Source organism: Electrona antarctica (assembly GCF_951216825.1).
Source record: "Electrona antarctica genome assembly, chromosome: 20".
NCBI classification, from domain to species: Eukaryota; Metazoa; Chordata; class Actinopteri; order Myctophiformes; family Myctophidae; genus Electrona; species Electrona antarctica.
Genome location: NC_136801.1, coordinates 25,195,093 through 25,216,465, shown reverse-complemented (window position 1 = coordinate 25,216,465; position 21,373 = coordinate 25,195,093). Strand labels below are relative to the sequence as shown.

The window sequence follows — 21,373 nt, the reverse complement described above, 5'->3', positions numbered from 1 at the left end:
GTTGACAGGCCAAACATTTAATCAAAAATCAATAGACGTTAAATGTTTTTTATTTCCCCTTTTTTTTGCCATGTAGCCTATATAGTTGCATAAGGGCATAGCTCGTGTTTCCGCAAACGTGCTGTTATGGGGCAGTGAAAGTGAGAGGAGAGGAGAGACTATCTACTTCGGTTCAGACGAGCTGCTGAACCAACGCACTCCGATGGCTCCAATTCCATAAACATCCGAGACCTCTTTTATTTCAGTCCCGGCTAAAGCCAATGAATGCAACACGCCGGGCAATATTTCAAAGCCCCGCTATAGCCTATACAGACCGCAGCCACTATAGAAGTCACATTTGTCACAAAGGTTTATTTGGCAAGTGCGTGGTTTTTAAAATAGTGCAAGACTCAAAGAGCACTGGCTGAGCCTCAACACGGAGCAGAGAGCAGTCTGCATTAAACCCGTAGGAAATAGGACCTAACAGACGGATGCTTTGGCTATAATAAGTTAATGTCTGCGACATATAAACGGATCACATCTTTCTGAGTCGATGTATGGTTAACACGACACCACCAGACTTATATATATATATTTTGTCATTTCATCGCCGTGCACATTTCAACAGACCAAGAATACACCGACATTAATTTCTAGGCACCCTTAAGGAATGAGACCACGTGATCGTCGCGGGGCGGTCGAACTACAAGCCATTTTGGGGACGGCGGTGTCGGTTACCACAGAACAGCAACACACACACACACACACACACACTGCTGCAGTCTGCTCCCTCTGTGGGGACACCAACTTATCATCTGGTACCCGAACTGTGAGCTTTTTTTTGCACCGCTGTTGTGTGGGAACACCGATCATCAGGACCGTCCGGCGACAGAAGAACCGTAGCCTCGGAGACGGGAAGGAATATAAAGGGATTTTTTTTACGCGCATGTTTCACGCGCTCCCACCGGTTTCGCCGTGCGCGCCCCGCGTCTCCTCTGCGCTACTGACAGCGTCTGCAGCTCGTTACAAGATGGCGGCTCGGATCGTATGCGTTTGCTGCTGATCGCCGTATAACCACAACTTTCATTGTCTAATTCCGGCTCCAGCCCCGCAGTCCGGCGGTCCAGCTTCGTGGGTATGTAATGTTCGATAGCGGCTCTCGGCGAGCCGCCGATGCGCCGTGTTTCTGGGGCGGCCGATCGCTCCCTTGCGACGGGGTAAATAAAGACGATCCAGCGGTGGATGTGTTGGGGTTTGCTTGCTTTGGATGGTATATGGCTGCAGCCTCTCATACCGACGTGGAGAGAGCTGCCTGTGTGTCTGTCTCACGGCGGAAAAAAAGCTCCGATCTCTCACACGCACGTCGATGAAACTGCACAAACACGCACATCGCATGCTTTATTCTTCATAGATTGTGGCGTTTTGAGTTCGCCCCAGTGCGGGGGTCGTTTTGTGTGGTTTAGATTTGTTCGAAGCGGGCGATCTCGAGCGAAGCAGGCTGGGATGGGTGAGATGTTTACGGCGTCGGAGTCTTCAAGTCCCCCTGCTCTGGATATATGTTTATGTTATGTCTCTATTTTATAGAGTTGTGATCTTTGGGCTATAGCGGACTGGGCTGCGTGTTGACTTTGGCCACACATGGCCAAATGCTGGTTTTATTAACTTAAGTTCCCGCTTGGACGGTGTGGGTCCCATGGAACGTGACAAGTCTTGTAAATTATTCACAAAATATGTGATCACGGTCACTTGTTCAATGCGGGATCGAAGCTGAACATGCGCTGACAATGGGATAATTCTGGTGCACGGTAGCCCCCATGGTTCAGAGGTTTTGGCAATTTTAATAGAAATTTTAAACCAAGCGATAACTTGTCCACCAGGGCATGTGCCAAAGGCAATGGTGATAGCGTCGTTATAGCCAGCTGCTATGCACGCAGAAAACATAATTCCAGTTGGAATAATGTTTACCGCAAAAGGGATATATCATTTGCGTTTTGTTTAGGCATTTTAAGATTTGTTGTCTGTTTGGGGTGCCCTTAAAACGCAGGTTGTTGGAACGGCAGATCAAAGCTTTTTTGTTCGTGCAGTTCGTCTTTGGTTGACAGTCTGTCATTGTAAATTGCAAGGCTTTCTTTCTATGAAAATAAGTGTGTGTGAAAATAAGTGTGTGTGTGCATGTGGTCGGTCACCGGTCAGTTGGGAAAATTGTTGATTCACTCATGACTCATCTTATAAGTCAAATATTTGAACACTTCACGATGACGGTGCCACATCTCGCCAAAAAGACTGCAATTTATGATTCTCATTGCGAGACCTTTTAGAAGGCTCATGCAGCATGCATGCTTTGTAGGCTAACAAAAGCCTAAATCCACGGTTTTGACACTGTTCATTCAGGTTGCCTGTATATACATACTGTTCAGTTTTGCACTGCATGCATGCCATTTGATTTTTTTTTTTTTTTAAATAAACGAGTGACAGTGGCTCGTTTGAGGTCAATGGGGTCTTTCTTTCCCGATCATTGTCAGTGGCTTATTGGGGTTTTCCATTTGATATATGATATAATCTGCTTGTAACGGAAACCTCTGGACAGGTGAAACGGTATAGGCTATAGAACCTGAAATCTGAATAATGTTAGAACATAATATCATTCATGCCTATACGGGAACGTGTAACCTGAATGTTATGTCAGAGTCCTGCGTGCAAGCGTATGTTATGTGTGCTTAATGAGGTGTTCAGCTCGTATACATTTCCACTTTGGGTCATTGGAAAAACTGAATGCAATGGTATGTTTTTAATGTGTGTGTGTACAGGGGGTGGCTCTATTGGGGTGTCAGCATAATCTATAACATTGATTCGGCTATAATCTGGGCCACTAAAGACATCCAGGCAGCGATGTCTGGTATAGAATTTAAGCTAAATAGACCTTTACGTGTAGAGTAGACTATCGTGTGTGTGTGTGTGTGTGTGTGTGTGTGTGTGTGTGTGTGTGTGTGTGTGTGTGTGTGTGTGTGTGTGTGTGTGTGTGTGTGTGTGTGTGTGTGTGTGTGTGTGTGTGTGTGTGTGTGTGTGTGTGTGTGTGTGTGTGTGTCATTCCGTGCGTTGCTTCAATGCAGTCGCCTGTATAATCAAGCTCCCATAGGACGGACAGAGGGAACAGTTGCGCAAACAGCAACTAATCGATTAATGGCGTATACGCTGTTTATAACCGCTCAAGTTGCTCAACCCTTCTCCCCTCATGTCCACTCCAAATGTGCTTGCTTACTGCTTAGCCTATATAATATATCAGTATAGAATCAAAACCAAAACGGTACATAGAACGAGCCATCTGGGTCCTATGTTATATTGGTATTAATTTATAAACGTCAGTTTCAATCAAGAGGAATGCATGGTCTCAGATATAGTTCAACCCCCTTGAGAAGAACTCTCATCCCATGAATGGCTGCATGCAGGGCTCCGATCCAACTTGTTGACAATATTATGCTTTCACATATTAGGCTATACACGGTGATTGTGTTCATCATGTGTAGCCTATATATTCACAGGTTTAAACTTCAGTTGTTCGCGGCGTATATCTGTGGCTCTGTATACTATATTATAGGCTCAAAGCAGCCAGTTATTTAGCATATATGATGTGTAATAACTATTTTGATGACGCGTTATGCACTGGCTATATTCTCAGACACACAGACATGTATATCCTAGACCTGAACGGATCAGAACGGGATACTTTTTGGGGGTCAGGGGGGGGGGGGGGGGGCACTTAATTAATTTCACGTTGGATCTTGATACGGCGGTTTCCCCCCACTTTACCACTGGTTTATCTGTTTTTTTTTCTTCAAGTGCATGCCATGGTATTGTGGAAACGGCAAAAACAAACCACAGATAGGCTATAACCTATATATATATATATATATATATATATATATATATATATATATATATATATATATATATATATATATATATATACACGACTCACGAGATGCGTCTCCCTCCGTGCATGCAGGGGGGCAAGTTGGGCAACGACGCCGAATAAATTAAGAAGCACTCGTGATGCGACGTGTTTCAAGTTCAGTTCAGGCACACAGACTGCAGGGTCCGTGCTGTGTCCATGTTGTTATTGCACCGTGTGTGCAAACTGTGCATGCGCCGTGTATATGTTGTAGCAAGCCTGCACAGAGAGAACTTGGTGCTTGCTGCCTGCATGCTGCGCAAGCGTGCGTGCGTGCGTGCACCGTGCATGTGTGAAAATATTAAATGGAAAACATGCACCCCGAACTGTTTATTATTATTCCTCCTAATAAACCTAGATGCGTTTCAAACCGTTCCGGTGAGAAGCAGAGAGGAACCCAAACAGAACGCGTTATAATATTGCATCTATATAGGCTGTATGAATCCTCCTGGATGTGGATCGTAGTAGTGGATCGGGATCTTGAAGAGGGAGAGAGGAGAGGAAAACAAGCCCCAGTCCGCTGCCTACAGTTCGCTCCAACCAGCAGCAGCAGACGGGGGTTTCTTTCACAAAATGGCAGCCGTGTGTGTGCTTGCCTATATCGGCAGCACGGCAAAATCTATGTGCGGCGCTGCCTTGTGCATGCTGCTATCCTTTATAATAGTGACGGACAGACAGGGCTGAGCCAAAATAATGTTCAATAAGCCTATAGGTTCGGCTATACTTCGTCACTCAGCGTCGCTCGCCGACACGAGCTTGCAGATCGGAAAGCGACGCCTTCGTAGGCTACTAGGCTACTGACTGTGTAGCCTTTAGCATTAATCAGGCTTTTGTATAGAATTCTTAATTTGCCACATTTTATTCCCGAAGCGCCCACACGTGATTGCCACATGGGATTGCCTATCAAGCCCGTTTGGCAAAAACCCACCGTCTTGTAGTTATTTATCTCTGCTGGCAAGATGCCAGGTGGTCGAACGAACGCCAAGGAAGTTGCCATAGAAACGCTTAAGATATTCCATATGTGGCACACCTGACACGGAGTGAATATGGACGGATGGATGACGGACGACGTGTTCATCTCTTAAAAAAAAAAACCTCGGTCTTTTTTTTGGTCCAACAATCCGAACCACACCGAACAGAACACATGGCTCCGTTGTCGGGAAAACGAGTGACCCGCTCGGTCAATGCGTGCATGCCTGCGTTCCGGTTCTGCACAGTCATACATGCACACATAAGAAACTTTGAACCTTCGGGCTATGTTTGTGCTCATCGCCTGTTGTGCGCGTGTGCCTGTTGTGCGCGTGTGCGTGTGTGTGTGTGTGTGTGTGTGCGTGTGTGTGAGAGACAGTGATAATGTTAACGAAGGGAGAAGCACCGCGATGATGCTATATAAGCGTGTGTTTTTCCACACGTTGTGGAGCAGGCGATTGACGATTGATCACCCTGTGATTGATTTATGATCGCTCATTGAACCCTCCTCGCCCAGGTCATTCGGTAGGCAGGCATGACAGCACGGAACATGTTGCCTCCCACCGAGCCCTAGGTTATTATAGACTATTAGCATAAAGTATATGCCTGCTTGACACAGTTAAATAAACAATATAGGCTATAAACTATCCTCCAAATGGCCCATGCAGGTCAAACTGCAGTAAACCCGGTTGTGTTCTGTATTTTATTTAGTTTTTTTTGTTCAACATGAAGACTTTTTCATGGATTAAATTTCGACTGATTTCAGTCTTTGGGATTCCACAGCAGCAAAGTCTTCTGTAGAAGCATCTCTTGTACTAAAAATAAACTAAGCTCACATCTTGTATATCTATTTTCAGTTATGTTGTTTCAAGATTAAAGGGTATTTGAAGTGGCCAAACTAGAAAAGTTGTTCAGAAGTATATATCTTCCATAAAACAGCCTCAATCTAGAAAAAATAGAATGATATCATCACAGTCCTATAATATTAGTTCATTGCTGTTTCACAAATCACAGATTTGGACTGACAAAACTCCTAATCTGGTTTCAGTCGTGAGATTTTACTTAGCTTTGTTCCATGCTTTTTCTTCTTTTTAAATAGTAAAGGTGTTTATTTTTTTTCCATCTGTCTCTCCAGGGCAGTCCATTTTTCTATTGAACCATGCATCGAACGACCAGGATAAAGATCACAGAGTTGAACCCTCATCTCATGTGTGTCCTGTGCGGGGGATATTTTATAGACGCAACCACCATCATTGAATGTCTACATTCATGTAAGTAAGCTATATGTATGTATGTATATATGGTGCTTCACACAAAGTTGAAAAAGTGTTGAGTTGATGCTTCTAATGTACACTATGGCCTTTTGACATGGCTTCAAGCAATTTATTTGTTTTGTTAAAATGCATTTTAATGACTATATTCCCTATAGATTGTTAAAATAGAAATAAATACATAAATTGCTATAGACTGTTCAGTAATCGTGTTTGTTCAGTATAACAGGGGCTCTCCAGGTCTTTGGTGAACAGAAAAATAAGGCTACATCTTATTGTGGGTTACCAATTTCATCCAATCAGCAGAGAGAACGCCACACAGGTCATTTGTTAGCAGAGAAACCCCCACAAAGGCCAATTTTGTCTTAAAACATTGTTTTTCCTTCCAACTTCACTTGTTTATCATGCATCCTGTATGTTCTCTGTCCTGATTGGATATAATTGGCATCCCGACCTGAACATTTATTTTCTGTTTATAAGAGCTGGAGAGATGGTAGACCCCTGTTACAGAGCAAACACTATATAGCAATGAATATATCAGAATTTAAAGTTATTTTTAATTTTTTGTTTTTTTTAGTTTTAACCAAGAAAACTAAAAAATATATTTAAATACATTTTTTTTTAAATCCAAAACATGCAACTTCACTAGCAGGCAAGTCTTATTTATCCTGGTTTATACTGCTCAATTATGGGATTTTCTTATCCATGGCAACAAATTAGACACATTTGATAGTTCAAGCTATATGCCTTTTGTGTCTAGTGCAATTGACTGAGTAACTAATGTTGTTGTTCATACTATTGTTGTGTGTTTCTGTGTGTGTTCCAGTCTGCAAGATGTGCATTGTGCGCTACCTGGAGACCAGCAAATACTGTCCCATCTGTGATGTGCAAGTCCACAAAACGAAACCTCTTCTCAACATTAGGTGAGCTTTGTGATTGTCTGCATGTACGTACTCTTATTTAATATGCCATGTCTTTTTTGTGGTTTGAAGTAGTTGTCTGTGCATACCCATTGTATTTATGGCTTAAGCTGGTGGACCAGGGGATCCCCAGCAAAATGTAGTTAATATAGCGTCACAATCATTTTAACCACTTTAACCATATTTTATGCTTTGGTTATGCGCTATGCTCGTATAATTGCTATTTTTGAAAAATCTTAAAACATTGTGCAAATCTATATGTATCTATTTTTAACAAACATTGTTAACTCAAATCTTTGCTTCTGGAGGTCCCTGGCACAAAATACTTTTGAGATGGGGGGGGGGGGGGGGGGGGGTCCGAAATACATATCAATCTGGTTTAATCAAGGGAATCTTCCTGTGAGATTGAAGTATTTTGTCTAGAATTGTCCCGTAGAGTCTATAGACTAAACAAACTAAACAAACAGTGTTGCCTCCTTGGCTTACGAGTGCCCCCTCTGGGCATGGAATGATTGACTGTAGTATTTTCATTTCAATTTGTGGTGTATAACTTTCCTGAGGGTGAAAGTATAACTTCTGTCTTGTATGACTTGGTGAGATCTTTCCTCACTTCAAGAGTCACACACAGGTCCTTGAGTGTTTGGATACTAAACTTGATGTCTGTCAGTTTATTCTAACCTGTTTTTCTTGTTTTAGTCACAAACTCCATATCCAGACATTATTAAACCATCATGTTATGTGTGCATTTGGACTTATGTAAATGTTTTGAGTATCTGTATACTTCACTTATTTGCATTTTTGGATATTTATTACTTTCACTCCACTACATTTCAAAAAACAAATACGGTTTCAAGGAAGGGAAAAAGTAGGCTATACTTAAAAAGCTTTTCTTAAAAAGCAACTAGGCTACTTTAACTCAGGTACCCATTTTGATGTTTAGCACTTTGTCCACCACTGTAAATTAAGTGTTGGGTTTAATAATCTAAAACAGTGGTTCTCAAATTGGGGTCCGTTGACACCCAGTGGTCCTTGAGGGTGTCCCCAGCAAAATGAGTAAATATTGTTGTTGTCGGGCAGAAACCTTGTTATTTTAATCCTGAAAAGTTTACAGTTTAGGACATTATGAGGTATGCAACCGACAGAGACAATATATCAAAATCTGTAGGGTAAGTGATTTTCTTGTGTTTGTTCGGTAACAGTACATATCCATGACTCTCCAGCTTTTTATTAAAAAGAAAATGCATTTTCAGGTCAGGATACCAATTTTATCCAATCAGGATAGAGAACACAGTCAGGATACAGATGAAACAAGTGGAATTGTAAATTATGACAAATAAATGAGCAGACAGAATTGGAACTGGAACACAAAATAAGCTGATAAATGGCTACTTTCTACTGATTGGCTGAAATTTTGTCACTATACCTGAAAATGTATTTTCTGTTTATTAAAGAACTGCAGAGCTAAGGAAACTACTGAACAAACACGCTATAGCAATGATTACCGTATATAGTATATAGTCAGAATAAAGAGAATTTAACCTTTTAACAAAAAATATCACTTACCCTATTTAGCTACTTTGACCCCTATATAGCCTGCAGTAGCCTACATCGTGAATGTGTGTAATTTTTATTTCATTATTTTTTTAAACGACAGTAAGCAAATCACCCTGTAGATGGTGAGTTGTTCAAACACATATTTTTTCAGATGCAGCGGTTAGCGGCCAAATAAATCAATTTGGGGGTATTTGACAAAAGTTTGATAACCACTGGTCTAACATCATACAATTGTCCTTTTATCTTTCTCTCTGAAGGTCTGACAAAACTCTACAGGACATTGTGTACAAGCTGGTCCCTGGGCTCTTCAAAAGTAAGCACAGAGAATGCAGTAAAACTGTGCATGCATTCAAATTTAAATCCAAATAGACTTTGTCATTATACAGCAGCACAACAGACTTGAAAATGTGCTATGCCTAAAAGATGCCTTCAACAGTCTAAAATTAAGTTGCAAATGTATGCGTACATTAATAATTAAAACTGTGTGTGTGTGTGTGTGTGTGTGTGTGTGTGTGTGTGTGTGTGTGTGTGTGTGTGTGTGTGTGTGTGTGTGTGTGTGTGTGTGTGTGTGTGTGTGTGTGTGTGTGTGTGTGTGTGTGTGTGTGTGTGTCAAAGGATGGAAGGTTAATTTGGTTCCATTTGTACTCTCTTCAGAGTCAAATTAAGACTTGAGGATTTTGCTGTGACGTCACAATAGAACAGCGCAGATGCCTTGCTAATTACCATATTGTGTATGGATTCATTCACGTGGCAAGAGTTCACTGATCAGAATATCACCATTTACTTAAATATCAGTATATAAACATAAATGTGCATATTGTATAGTAACCCCACTCCCTAAATAATTATAATACATAAATACAAGTCCTTCTCAGTGTTTGTTCTCATCTAAAACATTGGTGTTAAAAACGCAAAGGTAGTCACTAAAGCTGACACTACAACACGTACAACAGGAGGAGCGTGGAAACTTAAGCGACTTTAATAATTATTCATTAATGAGCAGCATGGCTCAGAATGACAACATAAACATGACTGACGTTGAGGGTGAACAGGCTTATGATGAATCCCTGTGCTTTGCAGATGAAATGAAGAGGAGGAGAGATTTCTATGCGGAACACCCTGTAGACGGTGAGTTGTTCAATCCATGCACAAATGGATTGATTGCAATGGGATTGTGTTTTATTGTGATTTGTATGGTTCCAATTAATAAATAATGGCTGTGTGAACTGATTTTTGTTTTTACGCTTTGATATTGGTGTAAAATTGTTGTTTTTTGGCGTGGTTAGTTGGTTGATTATCTTCTCCCGTGTTAATGACTTGTTTTCAATGTATTTGGTGACAGCGTCCAACGGATCGAATGAGGACCGGGGAGAGGTTGCAGATGAGGACAAGAGAATCATAACAGACGATGAGATCATTAGCCTGTCCATCGAGTTCTTTGACCACAACAGGTAGACATTTAAACACACTTATAGAATCCTTACATCTCCATATTTCAACATTCTTTGTTTTTTCTTTCTTTTTTGTGATCAAGTTTTTATTTTTATTTTTTGTTAAAAAGGGGGGTTTCCCCACCCCACAGGTTGAACAGCGAAACAGATAAAAAATTACAATACATCAAAAAATAAATAAAGCAAGACAGGTACTTTACCATTGGGAAAAAAAAAAAAAAAAAAAAAAAAAGAAAATAACAGTCATCAGAGATGTTGGCATGATTTAAGTTTTTCTAATGCTGTGGATAAGATGTCAAGTGTGTTTTCTTGTGCCCCATTGGATCTAGCTATAGAGAGAGAGATCATGTCCATTAATGAGAGGATCCATTGTGAGACCTCAAGTTTATGGGGAGGTTTCCATCTTAGGACGAGCAATTTTTTTGCAGCTGTCAGCCCTTAGAGCAGGAGTCTTCTACGTGGCATTGTCAATGTCAACCCAATCGCTGAATCATCATTCAACAAAAAAATATTAGGCAAGAGGGGAATTCTGGTTCCCATTACCTCAGATAGTACTTCTGAAACTCTAGACCAAAAACGATTGACATCTGGACACTCCCACATCATGTGCATGTATACGTCCCCAGTTTGTTATTGTTGCATAGGGTGCAAACACTGCAAATTGGTGTCGTACAGAGCCGGAGTTGAAAACGTTTCCTTGGAGTCAAATAGAATCTCTGGATACATTTGAAATTCAACATTTGATAGTTATAATTTCGTGATGAGAGAGAAATATTTTTCTCTCTCATCAGAAATATTTTCCAATTCGTCGGCCGCTGCCAACTCTTTAAATCGACATTCCAGACTCTAGAGACACCCATGTAGAGACACCCATACACAACATGTAGATTATCTTAACTTCTTATACAAATAAGATACAAAGCCTTCAGATTTGGGAATCTTCAGATTTGGGAATCTTCAGATTTGGGAATCTTAGTTATGTAATCAGTAGGTGAACAGGTAGAGCATTTCTCCACGGCACCTCATGTGCTTGAAGAACTGCTCTTAACTGTAAATAGAAGAAGAAACAACATTCTGTGTTTTTTCATAAATTAATGCCCCATGCTCATCGTGCTGATCTACAAGCTCAACCATGCGACAAGTTGTTGAGATCAATCATCGCATACATTTAATCATTGTTTTTAATCCAACAATGCCTGTCAAAATGTCTTGTCATCTGTTAAAAGTAAAATAGGTTCAAAATCATTCAAACCCAGAAAGAAAACATGGTCCATCTTTTGTCCAAGATGGACCATGTATAGCAATCCTTTACTTTAGTATTACAGTAAATTCTTGTGTTCATTTATGCATTTAACTCAAAATGACATCGGATTAAGCCAAGGACAACTGGCTTGCATAATGAACGTGTCTGACCAAAATTGAAAATAGTTTTTTTCCCAGTCAGTCACTCTAGTAGTCTGCATGAATCAACTACTAATACGTCTTATGGCTTTATATTAGTCTTATCATAAATACTCACAAAGGGTATCCCTTGTTGACATTTTCATATATCTATAGACACACATACTTATCACTTGTCATATTGCAAGAGTATTGTTTCCTTGAAACCAGACCACTGAGACGAGACATTATTGTATTTCCTATATAGCATTGCCACTGAATTGCATTTAGTTAGAAACTGGAAATTAAATTATGTTAATGTGTGTAAAGTGGTGCTCATATATTTTGATGATTATCAATGATCACTTCTATTATTTATCCGTTTCCCCATGTGATCTATAGACTTAAACTGGGCAGTGGGCCAGAAGACAGGCCTTCTAAAGAACAGGTAAGAAAATGTCTACTTGTTCACTTCACTAATCATTGTGAAAACAAATATGTGATACTGCTTTTCCTTTTTTTGTTATCTACAAAAATAAGTTGTTCATCTTCCTTTTTTAAGGTGGACCGACCTTCTGTAACATGTTGATGCACTGACATTTATATACATATTTCTTACGATGTCTATTTCTGGTACTGTTGGATTGTATAAGTATTGTATAAGTAGGGGTGCCCACAATTTTTTGACTTGAGAGCTAATTTTAAAATGACCAGCTCAACCAAATCTACCCACCAAAAACATTATATACCATTGCTGAAAATAGTAAAAAGTTTACCTTTGGGAAACAGAGGGGGGAGGTGGATGGAATTGGCAGGGCTTTTTATATATAACTTTGATATTTGTGTGCAACACTCTTGAAAACAAAGTATTGCATCGGTTTGATTTGACAGGCCCTTTTTTAAGTGACAGATGCCAAAAAGATTTTTTTCTTTTTAATAATATATATATATTTAATTATATATATATTTTAGGTGCATGTCATCTGGTCTACCTGCACAGCCTTTATGATCTTCTAGTAGATCGCGTATACTTTTGGGCACCCCTCTTGTATATTGTGCAATATGCATTATAGCCTATCATTTTGTTGGATTATGATGAATTGTAAATTCTGTTGGATTATATGGTGCATTTCATTAGTAAATCTTATATTTTGTTGTATTATGATGCATTTTTAATGTTGTATTTTATAGGAGTATGATGCATTGTAATTGTTATATTTTGCTGTGCATTGTAAAATAATTTTTTACTTTCAGGTGGCTAACAAGAGATATCTCCAGTGTCCGGCCGCCATGACAGTCATGCACCTGAGAAAGTTCCTCCGCAGTAAAATGGACATCCCCGGTACCTACCAGGTATGCATGTCCTCAATGACAAGTAATGCATAAGAAAGCATAGGAATTGTTAAAATGGTTGTAAATCCCAATCGTAATAACATGAAGAAAGTGAAGTTGGCAAACAAAATGGCACAGAGTCATCCTTTTTAACACGGGATAATGTCTTATCATTTTTGTTTCTCTCCAAATGAAAAATAATGTTAACATATTTTAACCCACATTTTAGGTTGAAGTTATGTATGAAGAAGAGCCACTGAAAGATTACTACACGTTAATGGATATAGCATATATTTACACTTGGAGGAGGGTAAGAGAACACTTTTGTTTATTTGTGTTTTTAATATAATCTATGTATTTATAAGTAAGGACCATTCATATATTATTATTTTTTGAATCCCAAATATTGTTGATCTTTTAAGCATGAAATTAGACCAACTCACTGGTGAATTGATGACTATATATTGTGTTTTTCACCACAATGTAGGAATATGTTTAACCATATCATTGTTGATATTATACTTTGCCTAAATGGAGTGCTGATGAAAATCAGCTAATCAACTTGGCAAGTTGGCAGCATTTACATTTGTCTTTAACTTTTCAAATAAATAAATAAAATAATAAATCTTTAAATTAAGTAGGAAAAAAGAGGTTGCGCATCAACAATGTGTTTTCTTAGTGAAGTGCTAGACGCAAGATCCAGTATGCATGTCATCCAAAGTAGGAATTGGAAAAAAACCTTAAAAGGTAGCACATCCGGGGGCGCCCGCTGGCCAAGTGGTCCAGGCGCATGCCACATGCACAGGCTTTGGCCTGACAACGTGTCACGTGGTCGAGTCCTGTTCATGACGACCTTTGCTGCATGTCTCTCCCCTTCTCTCTCTCTCCCTCTTTCCTGTCAATCTTCACTTGATGCTATCAATAAAGGAAGAAAAGCCAAACAAATCTTAGCACAATATTTCAAATAAATGGAGGACAAACACCGTTTATTGGTGTGTGTGTGTGTGGCAATACAAATGTGGAAATGTGAGGACTTTGTCCTCCATAATACATATGAGTTGAACATATAACCGGTAGGCTATATACTCAATGACATGTCATAATATGGCTTTGGGGAAATTAAACCGTTTAAATTCCATCCGTCCTCCCAGAACGGCCCGTTGCCACTGAAGTACCGGGTGCGACCCAACTGTAAGAAGATGAAGACGGACCACAAGCAGCAGCAACAGGAGGGCCAGAACAGCACCGGGGCGAGGTCCGGTCCGGAGAGCGACTCGGCCAGCGATAAAGCCAGCAGTCCGGCCAGGGGGGGCGTGCCATCCACGTCGTCGTCGCTGCCCAGCCCCGGCACCCCGCACGCCCCCCAGTCCCCCCACCATCTGCACCCTCCGCACCCCCCGCCCCAGTGCCAGCCCGCCCACAACGTCACCACGCCCGCCAACGGCGCTTCCACCTCCACCCCGCCCCCGCCCCGCCCCTTCGCCGGCAGCAAAACCCCCCGGAAGGCGTCGGCGCTCATCGGCTCGACCGGATGATGACTCTAGTGGATGGACGGACGGATGGATGGACGGACGGACGGACAGACGGACGCGAGCGACTCGGACGTCGGGCGGCCAACGCCAGAACCCCGTCGGCTATAAAACTAACCACTTTAAAGCCCTATTTTCGAAAATCGTCCGAAACGTTCAAAATGTTTGGATTGTTTTCGAAAATGTTTTGTCACGGCAGGCCCCAAAAATAGGGACGCCAGGGACAAAGTGGTAAAAGGATTAGTTCAAAAAACAACTTATTTTCTATCAATTTAGTGAATTTACACACCCCATGAAGCTTTGAATTCCTAAGCCGATGATGACCGGCGGAATCTCTGGTATACAAGACCCGGTCGAAATTTCGAATTATTGGCTTTGACAAAAAGAAAAAAATCTCCATCAATTCAAGGCTTCATGGAGTGCATGTGTAATTGATAGAAAATAAGTAATTTTTGGGGTTGAACTATTCTTTTAAGCTCAATTTAAACTCCATTGTGCGACGGTATATATCGCTTGCATTGCTGACGACAAACTGCTCTACATAGATGCTATACAAGTTCTTGCTTTCGTTTGTAGGTCACTTCCTGTTGGCAAGCGCCACTGTCGTATATGGGGAATAAATTAGGCGTCACTGTTTCCATGCCAATTGTAGTTCCATTGTCGTAGAGGCTCTCTTTCTTTCTCTCTCTCTCTGTTTTTTTTATTACCATTGTTATAAATATTATGGAATATGTAAGTTTAACTGTTAGTGGGAAGTGAAACATTTCAACAACAAAAAGAAAATGAAAAAAAAGAGAAGGAACTGGGTGGGGATTTTTATAACTTTTTTTTTGTGGAAAAGGTGGCATTCATTCACGGTTTGACATTGTATACAGAATTTACAGGAGAAACAACGGTAAACATGTATTCCCCATGAAGCTACACTTTCAGTTTTTTTATTTTACAAGCTACACTTTCAGTTTTTTATTTTACAGATGACTGAAGATGGTCTTTTATATTCTTGGCTTCACTGATTCTATATATATATTTTTCTTTCCTTCCAAATCGAATGTGTTCATATGTGTTTTAAATTGTTAGAGAAAAATGTCAGCTATAGGCCTAAAGCATGCTCATAAGACACCCGCTTTTTTTTTTCTTTTAAGAAAATAAAAAGTTCATGGAGGGTCTGCCTAAAACTTTTTAGTTATTATTGTATATTTTTATTATTTGTATTTGAGAGAGGTTTGGTTAAAGTGAACAGTGCGCACCTGCAGAAGGAACTTGTAAAGGTGGCTCTGGAGAAATTGGAAAGGAATTAGGTTAATATTGAAAATAAATATGAATCTTAATTGAGAAGGAGATATTCAAATATCTCCATAAATTAATTACAACAGTGCTCTACTCCCCCTCCCCCCCGTGTCCTTTTATTCGTTGTGTAGCTGCAGTGGCATCCAAATATTCTTCACATGTATCTTTTAAAACTCGAAAAACATTTTTTTAGAAAACCCACATGTAAATAGACACCAAGAAAAAGCATATTTAATCAGCGATGACATTAATCTGTTCCCATTTTACCCCGAGGAGAAGGCCGGGCATAATACAACAAACAAGCATCTCATTCTCAGCGCCATTTCATGCTCAAAGACAAATGTTTTGATGTCTCCTGTGTTTCCGTATTTGTATCGCTCGATTGTATGATCAACTATTGTATTGTTACTGTTGCACAGTATAAAGACGTCTAAATAAAACATTTTACACTTATAAAAACACGTGATTTTCAGTCGTTTTTCTTTCTTGTTTTAGACCGCAGACAGAGTAGACTGTTCAGGCTGGGGGACATGATGACATTATAGCGTGAAATGAAATGGCAGCGTCAGACAATGCAGGGCAACACCACGGACAGATGTCTCCTAGTGAACCAGCACTTATTTAAGTTAATTTAATTTAAGAAAGGACGGCAACTTGACAAAACAAAACAGACGTGTTTACATGTTCAAATCATTTGGATTAACTAGCCTACTTGAATGTTTTCAAGAAGCCGAAAACGGCAATGCGTGCGAGAAACATCTAATAATTAAGATATTGTGTTCTATTTTTTTCTGTTTTCCTACATTGATTGAATGTGTTGTAATGTATAGGTATAGTGAACTTGTCTTGTGGGGACAGGTGCTCTGACTTTTGACAGCAGGCATCGCGGCGGGATATGAGATGTATAGGCTACATTTGATTGCGAGAGCGATCATAATATACATTTCTAGTTAATGATTAAGTGGTTAATTAATTGAGCTTGCATTGAACATTGGAACATATAACATTAGAACAAAAATACTTTTATTTATATTTTTGTTGCCCTTCGTGACGCTTTGTAAGCAAAAACTAGACAGATATGACAGTTCAATTAACTATAGACGCATATTGCTGAAATATGCAACGAAACGACTTGCAGTTTTGCTTAAAAAAAACACATTCTTCTACACTTAATATATAGTTAACAAAAATAACGAAATTGTCGGATCTACAAGCTCGCGATTTTTTCAAAACAGTAATGTTTCAATAATAATAATAATCATCATCATCATCATCATAATCATACGTAGGCCATCATTTGCCATAAATTCCCAAAATAAACGCCAGGATAAAAACTGTGGATGTAAATGTGACAATTCTATTCCAGCTGTTTTCATTAAGATGAATGGAAGGGAATTTGGAACCGTTTTGTTATCATACGATTATTTATGTATGTAGCTGTCATGCTGTGTCCAAACCCTGGGTCGGTAATTTCAAAAGATTTTCAAAAAGTAAAAGCATTATGATAGCCTTGATAGGCATATTAATACTAATACATTATTATAATAATTGCAAAAACAATCACCTTTATTTTTTTTAATGGATATTTCACCTTAAAAAAACATTTGGTCATTTTATCATCTACTCTGGCTTTTATGAAAACCCCAGGCAGTTTATAAGTTACTTGATTCAATATTTAGATATTTTATATTCATTTTAGCTGCCCCGCCCCTTCCTATACAAACCAATTGTAACTTCAAACTTCATTTTAACCATGATAGATTAATCGAAAACACCCGACTTTTTTCAGTTGACTGATATTGCCCCTCGAGGGGCCATGGTTTTTTTTTATTTACTGTTTTCATTTATTTGTAATATTTATTTTGGGTGTTTTTCTGGAGCATTGCGTTGATGATTTACCCCGAATATACGTTTAGCCGCCCGTGACCCAAAAGAGGATTACTCCCTTGGACCCAAAGCAGATCTACAAGCTCACAACGCGTCGCTTTGCGCCACGTTGTCAGCTTGTAGATCGTCTATTGTCACTAGACATAGCCTGCTACTAAAAATTACTTGAAATTACTGAAAAATAAAATAAATAATTGAATTTGTTTTTCATTCATGAAAAATGTATAGCTTTTTATTGGAACGGTTTAAAAAAAGAATGCTTTGAAATGATAATAATTAAAAACAAAATGTAGGAAACAAAATATAAAGGGACTCGTAAAATGAGTTTGGGAAACAGTGATGTGATGACGGTGCATTGATTGTGCAATCATGTGCATTATATATAGCCTATACATTCATACACCGATGGCGGAGGAAACCATGCAATCCAACCTGCACATATAGGAGCAATAGGGGTTCAGACGTCTTGCTCTGGGGCGGCGCCGCGGCGGTGCATGGTCGAGTGGCCGGATGGGTACCGGTTTGCAGTTGATCGAACCCGCGGCTCCCCCAGAGTTAGTGTTGAAGTGTCCTTGAGCAAGACACTTAACTGAACCCCTAATTGCTCCCGATGTGCAGGGTGGTGCCCTCACTCAGCCTTGCATGGTTTCCTCCGGGCTCCGGCATCGGTGTGTGAAAGGGTGACTGTATGCACAATCTATGACATCATGTAAAGCGCTTTGGATAAAGGCGCTATATAAATGCACAATTTTGCTCAAGGACACTTCGACACTATAACTCTGGGGGAGCCCGGGATCGAACTGCAGCTCTACCGGGCCCGGTCATAGGCTATACACCTGAGCCATTATGCCCTGATAGGACAACAGAGCCGATTACATTTAAATTGCTTCAGCTTAATACAGGCAGCATGCACTGGAAATCCCCCATCTGCCACTTATTAGACAAGACAGTTCTTCACCTCAGCACTGCAGATGTAAGCTGTTCACCTTCTCAGCCTTCACACACGCACACGCGCACACGCGCGCACGCGCACGCACACACACACACACACACACACACACACACACACACACACACACACACACACACACACACACACACACACACACACACACACAATGGGTGAATTGATGCACAATCTATGTAAAGCGCCTTGAATAAAGGCGCTATAAATGCACCATTTATATTACCATCTCTGTTCCCCAGTTTATAGACATGACTTGCACGTGGTAGATGTGGTTTATGACAGCTTAAAGCGGTTGTCATGCCAATCTCTATATTATATATTACATGAATGTATTTTATTTTTAGACTTAAATGATTTATTTTCATGTGATTATCTCGGTTGAAATACAAATTTAGCAAAATGACACATTTGGACTTTTTGAGTAATATTTCTTCATACCTTTCAGTAGATACTGCCACCTCGTGGTAGATGCCAAAATTGCATTGGGCAACCGAATACTCAGTGCCACAGCATGTTTTATGGAATCGAAGGATTGTAATTTGAATGCACATGACCAGAGAGGTTGTATTACAATGAATTAGAACAGGATTATAAGAATGACAAATAGTCCTATACTGGTTGTACTTGTAATTGAACACGCCTGCACCTGATATGATGCTATATGCCGGATGTCCGTCCACTTTGTGACGTCCTCTATACCCTTGCTTTTCACATAATTAGGCCTATGTCCCAGCTGGCTGCTTTCCTCTAAAAATCAATTTCATAAGCGGTAAGACAATATATTATAATTAGATAATAATGATCACTAAACATACAATTCAGATTCGGAATTCTTTATTATTTTTGCCAAGTATAGGCTATATTTGCAGATTTAATAATAATAATAAAAAACTAAAAAACGTGAGTTTGTGGTAATAAATGTTTTTTACCAGTGTTGCCATGTTTTGATTGATTGATTGAAGAATTTATTAACAGTTTGCAGAATTACTGCAGACATTACTGCAGACATTACTGCAGACATTGCAGAATGTCTGCTTATAATAAGTGACTTTGGGCTTGTTTTCAAAGTGTAGTTGCTTATTGCGGTTTGCTTCCTTATATTGTTTAGTGTTTGAGTGGTTCCCACATTTTTGTCTGCGGACCACATCTTAAAATACTGTGCCAGAGACCCACATTGGTACCTTTTACCAAAATAGCAGATCTCTTCTTCTTTTTTTTCTTTTTTATAATGTTTTATTGGGTTTTTCTTTTTTTCTTTTTTTTTTAATACAAGACATACAAGGAACATATACACAACACAACAAAAAACAACAAGCCTTACAAAAAATGATTAAGAAAGAAAGTTGTAGGCAAGAAATGACCATATAAAAGAATGGAAAGAAGAGAAAGGGATATTAATTGCAGTTAATTAATATATGAAAGAAAAGGGTCCCATGCAGGTTGTAGAGAAATTATTCAATGAGCCTCTATTGAGAATTGTATTTTTCTAGGTGGGTAAAGGATGACAGCCAGGTCTTTTAGCCAGGTGGCAGGGCAGGGGGGCTAGGATTTTTCCAGTGAAGCAAAATGCAGCGCCTGGCTGGCACCTAATGTCTGAATCTGCCCACCACATAACAGGAGACATACCGAAAATAGCAACTAGGGGAAATGAAATGAAATGATTACTATATTTACCCAGGGTATCTGGGCTAAGCTCAAGAACTTGTTTCCAGCCAGGCCCTGCTCATAGAACACATTTCATCGTAGTGGTTCAATGCCTTGTTCAAGGGCACTTCAGCGGTGGTAATTTTAACGGTGGTAATATATATATATATAATAATATATATATATATAAGCAGATCTACAAGCTCACAATGTGTTGCGATGTGACACGTTGTGAGCTTGTAGATCTGCTATTTTCAAATAGCCATTATTTTGTTTGTTTTCATAGACCTAGTCCTAGTCGCTTGTTTCTGTTGAAAAATCTGGCAACACACTGATTACCTGCATTACCCCTATCCTATACTAATGTTGCGTTTACACGGGTTAGATTATATATGCCGTCTACCATTCATTGTCAAAGGAAGCCGCTTTGGTATGACGCTGCAAAGGCTCAACAATGCATGCAGTAGCTGCTCCAAATCAACTCACAACGCGTCTTTGCATCGTTTCAACTGCCCGTGTGAATCCACCAGGGAGGAAGTGAAGAGATTGATAAGAACGACGCAGGCAGAAGCAGAAAAAGGCTGATTGATTGGAGAAGGGCCAAGATTAAGGTGAATATAGCTTTCTGCCTATAAAATGTAAAGCTATTTTAAAATATATTCCTGTAAACGGAAATGCCAGCTTCTTCCGATTTCGGGAGGTGTGACAGAGGGGTCAGACTTCCATAGCCTAAATACTTTTGCTTATAGTGGCACAGTGGCACTATGTAACTTATTTTAATGAATAAAATGTACATTTGTCCAATCTGTAATTCTGTATGCAGACTAGAGAAGAGGCGAATACTGTCGTCAATACAATATAACTTTAATATGAATTCAGTTGCCAGTGTAATTTTGCCATCTGCCAGAAGGTGGCACTGCAGTATCTGCTCAAAAGATTTTGACAAAGAAACATTACTCCATGTGTAATTCATTTTTTTTGTTTTTTTTCTCAATGGAAATAGTCACACAACAAAAATCAGTGGTAGGAAAAAAAAAATCACTGTACACAAGGTGTGTGTGTGTGTGTGTGCACGCGTGCGTGCATGCGTGCGCAGGAGTAATGGTACTCTTCCTTATTTCCTGGTCATTTTTCCTCAAGCTCAGACAGGTTAAAGGGATATTTCACTGTCCAAAAAACTTTTGGTAATTTCATCGCAGTGACAGTGACAGTGATTGCAACTCTAGAGTTGCAAATTGTGGCTAGATAATTGAT

General features: G+C 39.7%; 1 protein-coding gene across 1 annotated transcript; it reads left to right on the top strand.

Annotated features, from left to right (window-relative positions):
* The first annotated feature begins 678 nt into the window (after positions 1-678).
* bmi1a (bmi1 polycomb ring finger oncogene 1a) lies at positions 679-14,985 on the top strand. The gene is made up of 10 exons (XM_079490129.1): positions 679-1,114; positions 6,033-6,168; positions 6,995-7,091; positions 8,900-8,955; positions 9,723-9,770; positions 9,985-10,093; positions 11,876-11,921; positions 12,728-12,826; positions 13,035-13,115; positions 13,957-14,985. Exons 2-10 carry the CDS (start codon positions 6,057-6,059, stop codon positions 14,338-14,340), a joined length of 1,032 nt encoding a protein of 343 aa, XP_079346255.1. The 5' UTR covers positions 679-1,114; positions 6,033-6,056; the 3' UTR covers positions 14,341-14,985.
* The last annotated feature ends 6,388 nt before the right edge of the window (positions 14,986-21,373 follow it).

Bases quoted from the DNA above. Each gene is read 5' to 3' on its own strand.
- bmi1a (XM_079490129.1), top strand. From the start codon at position 6,057: ATGCATCGAACGACCAGGATAAAGATCACAGAGTTGAACCCTCATCTC. The intron at 9,771-9,984 runs GTGAGTTGTTCA...ATTTGGTGACAG, and splicing joins TGCGGAACACCCTGTAGACG to CGTCCAACGGATCGAATGAG. The intron at 11,922-12,727 runs GTAAGAAAATGT...TTTTACTTTCAG, and splicing joins ACAGGCCTTCTAAAGAACAG to GTGGCTAACAAGAGATATCT.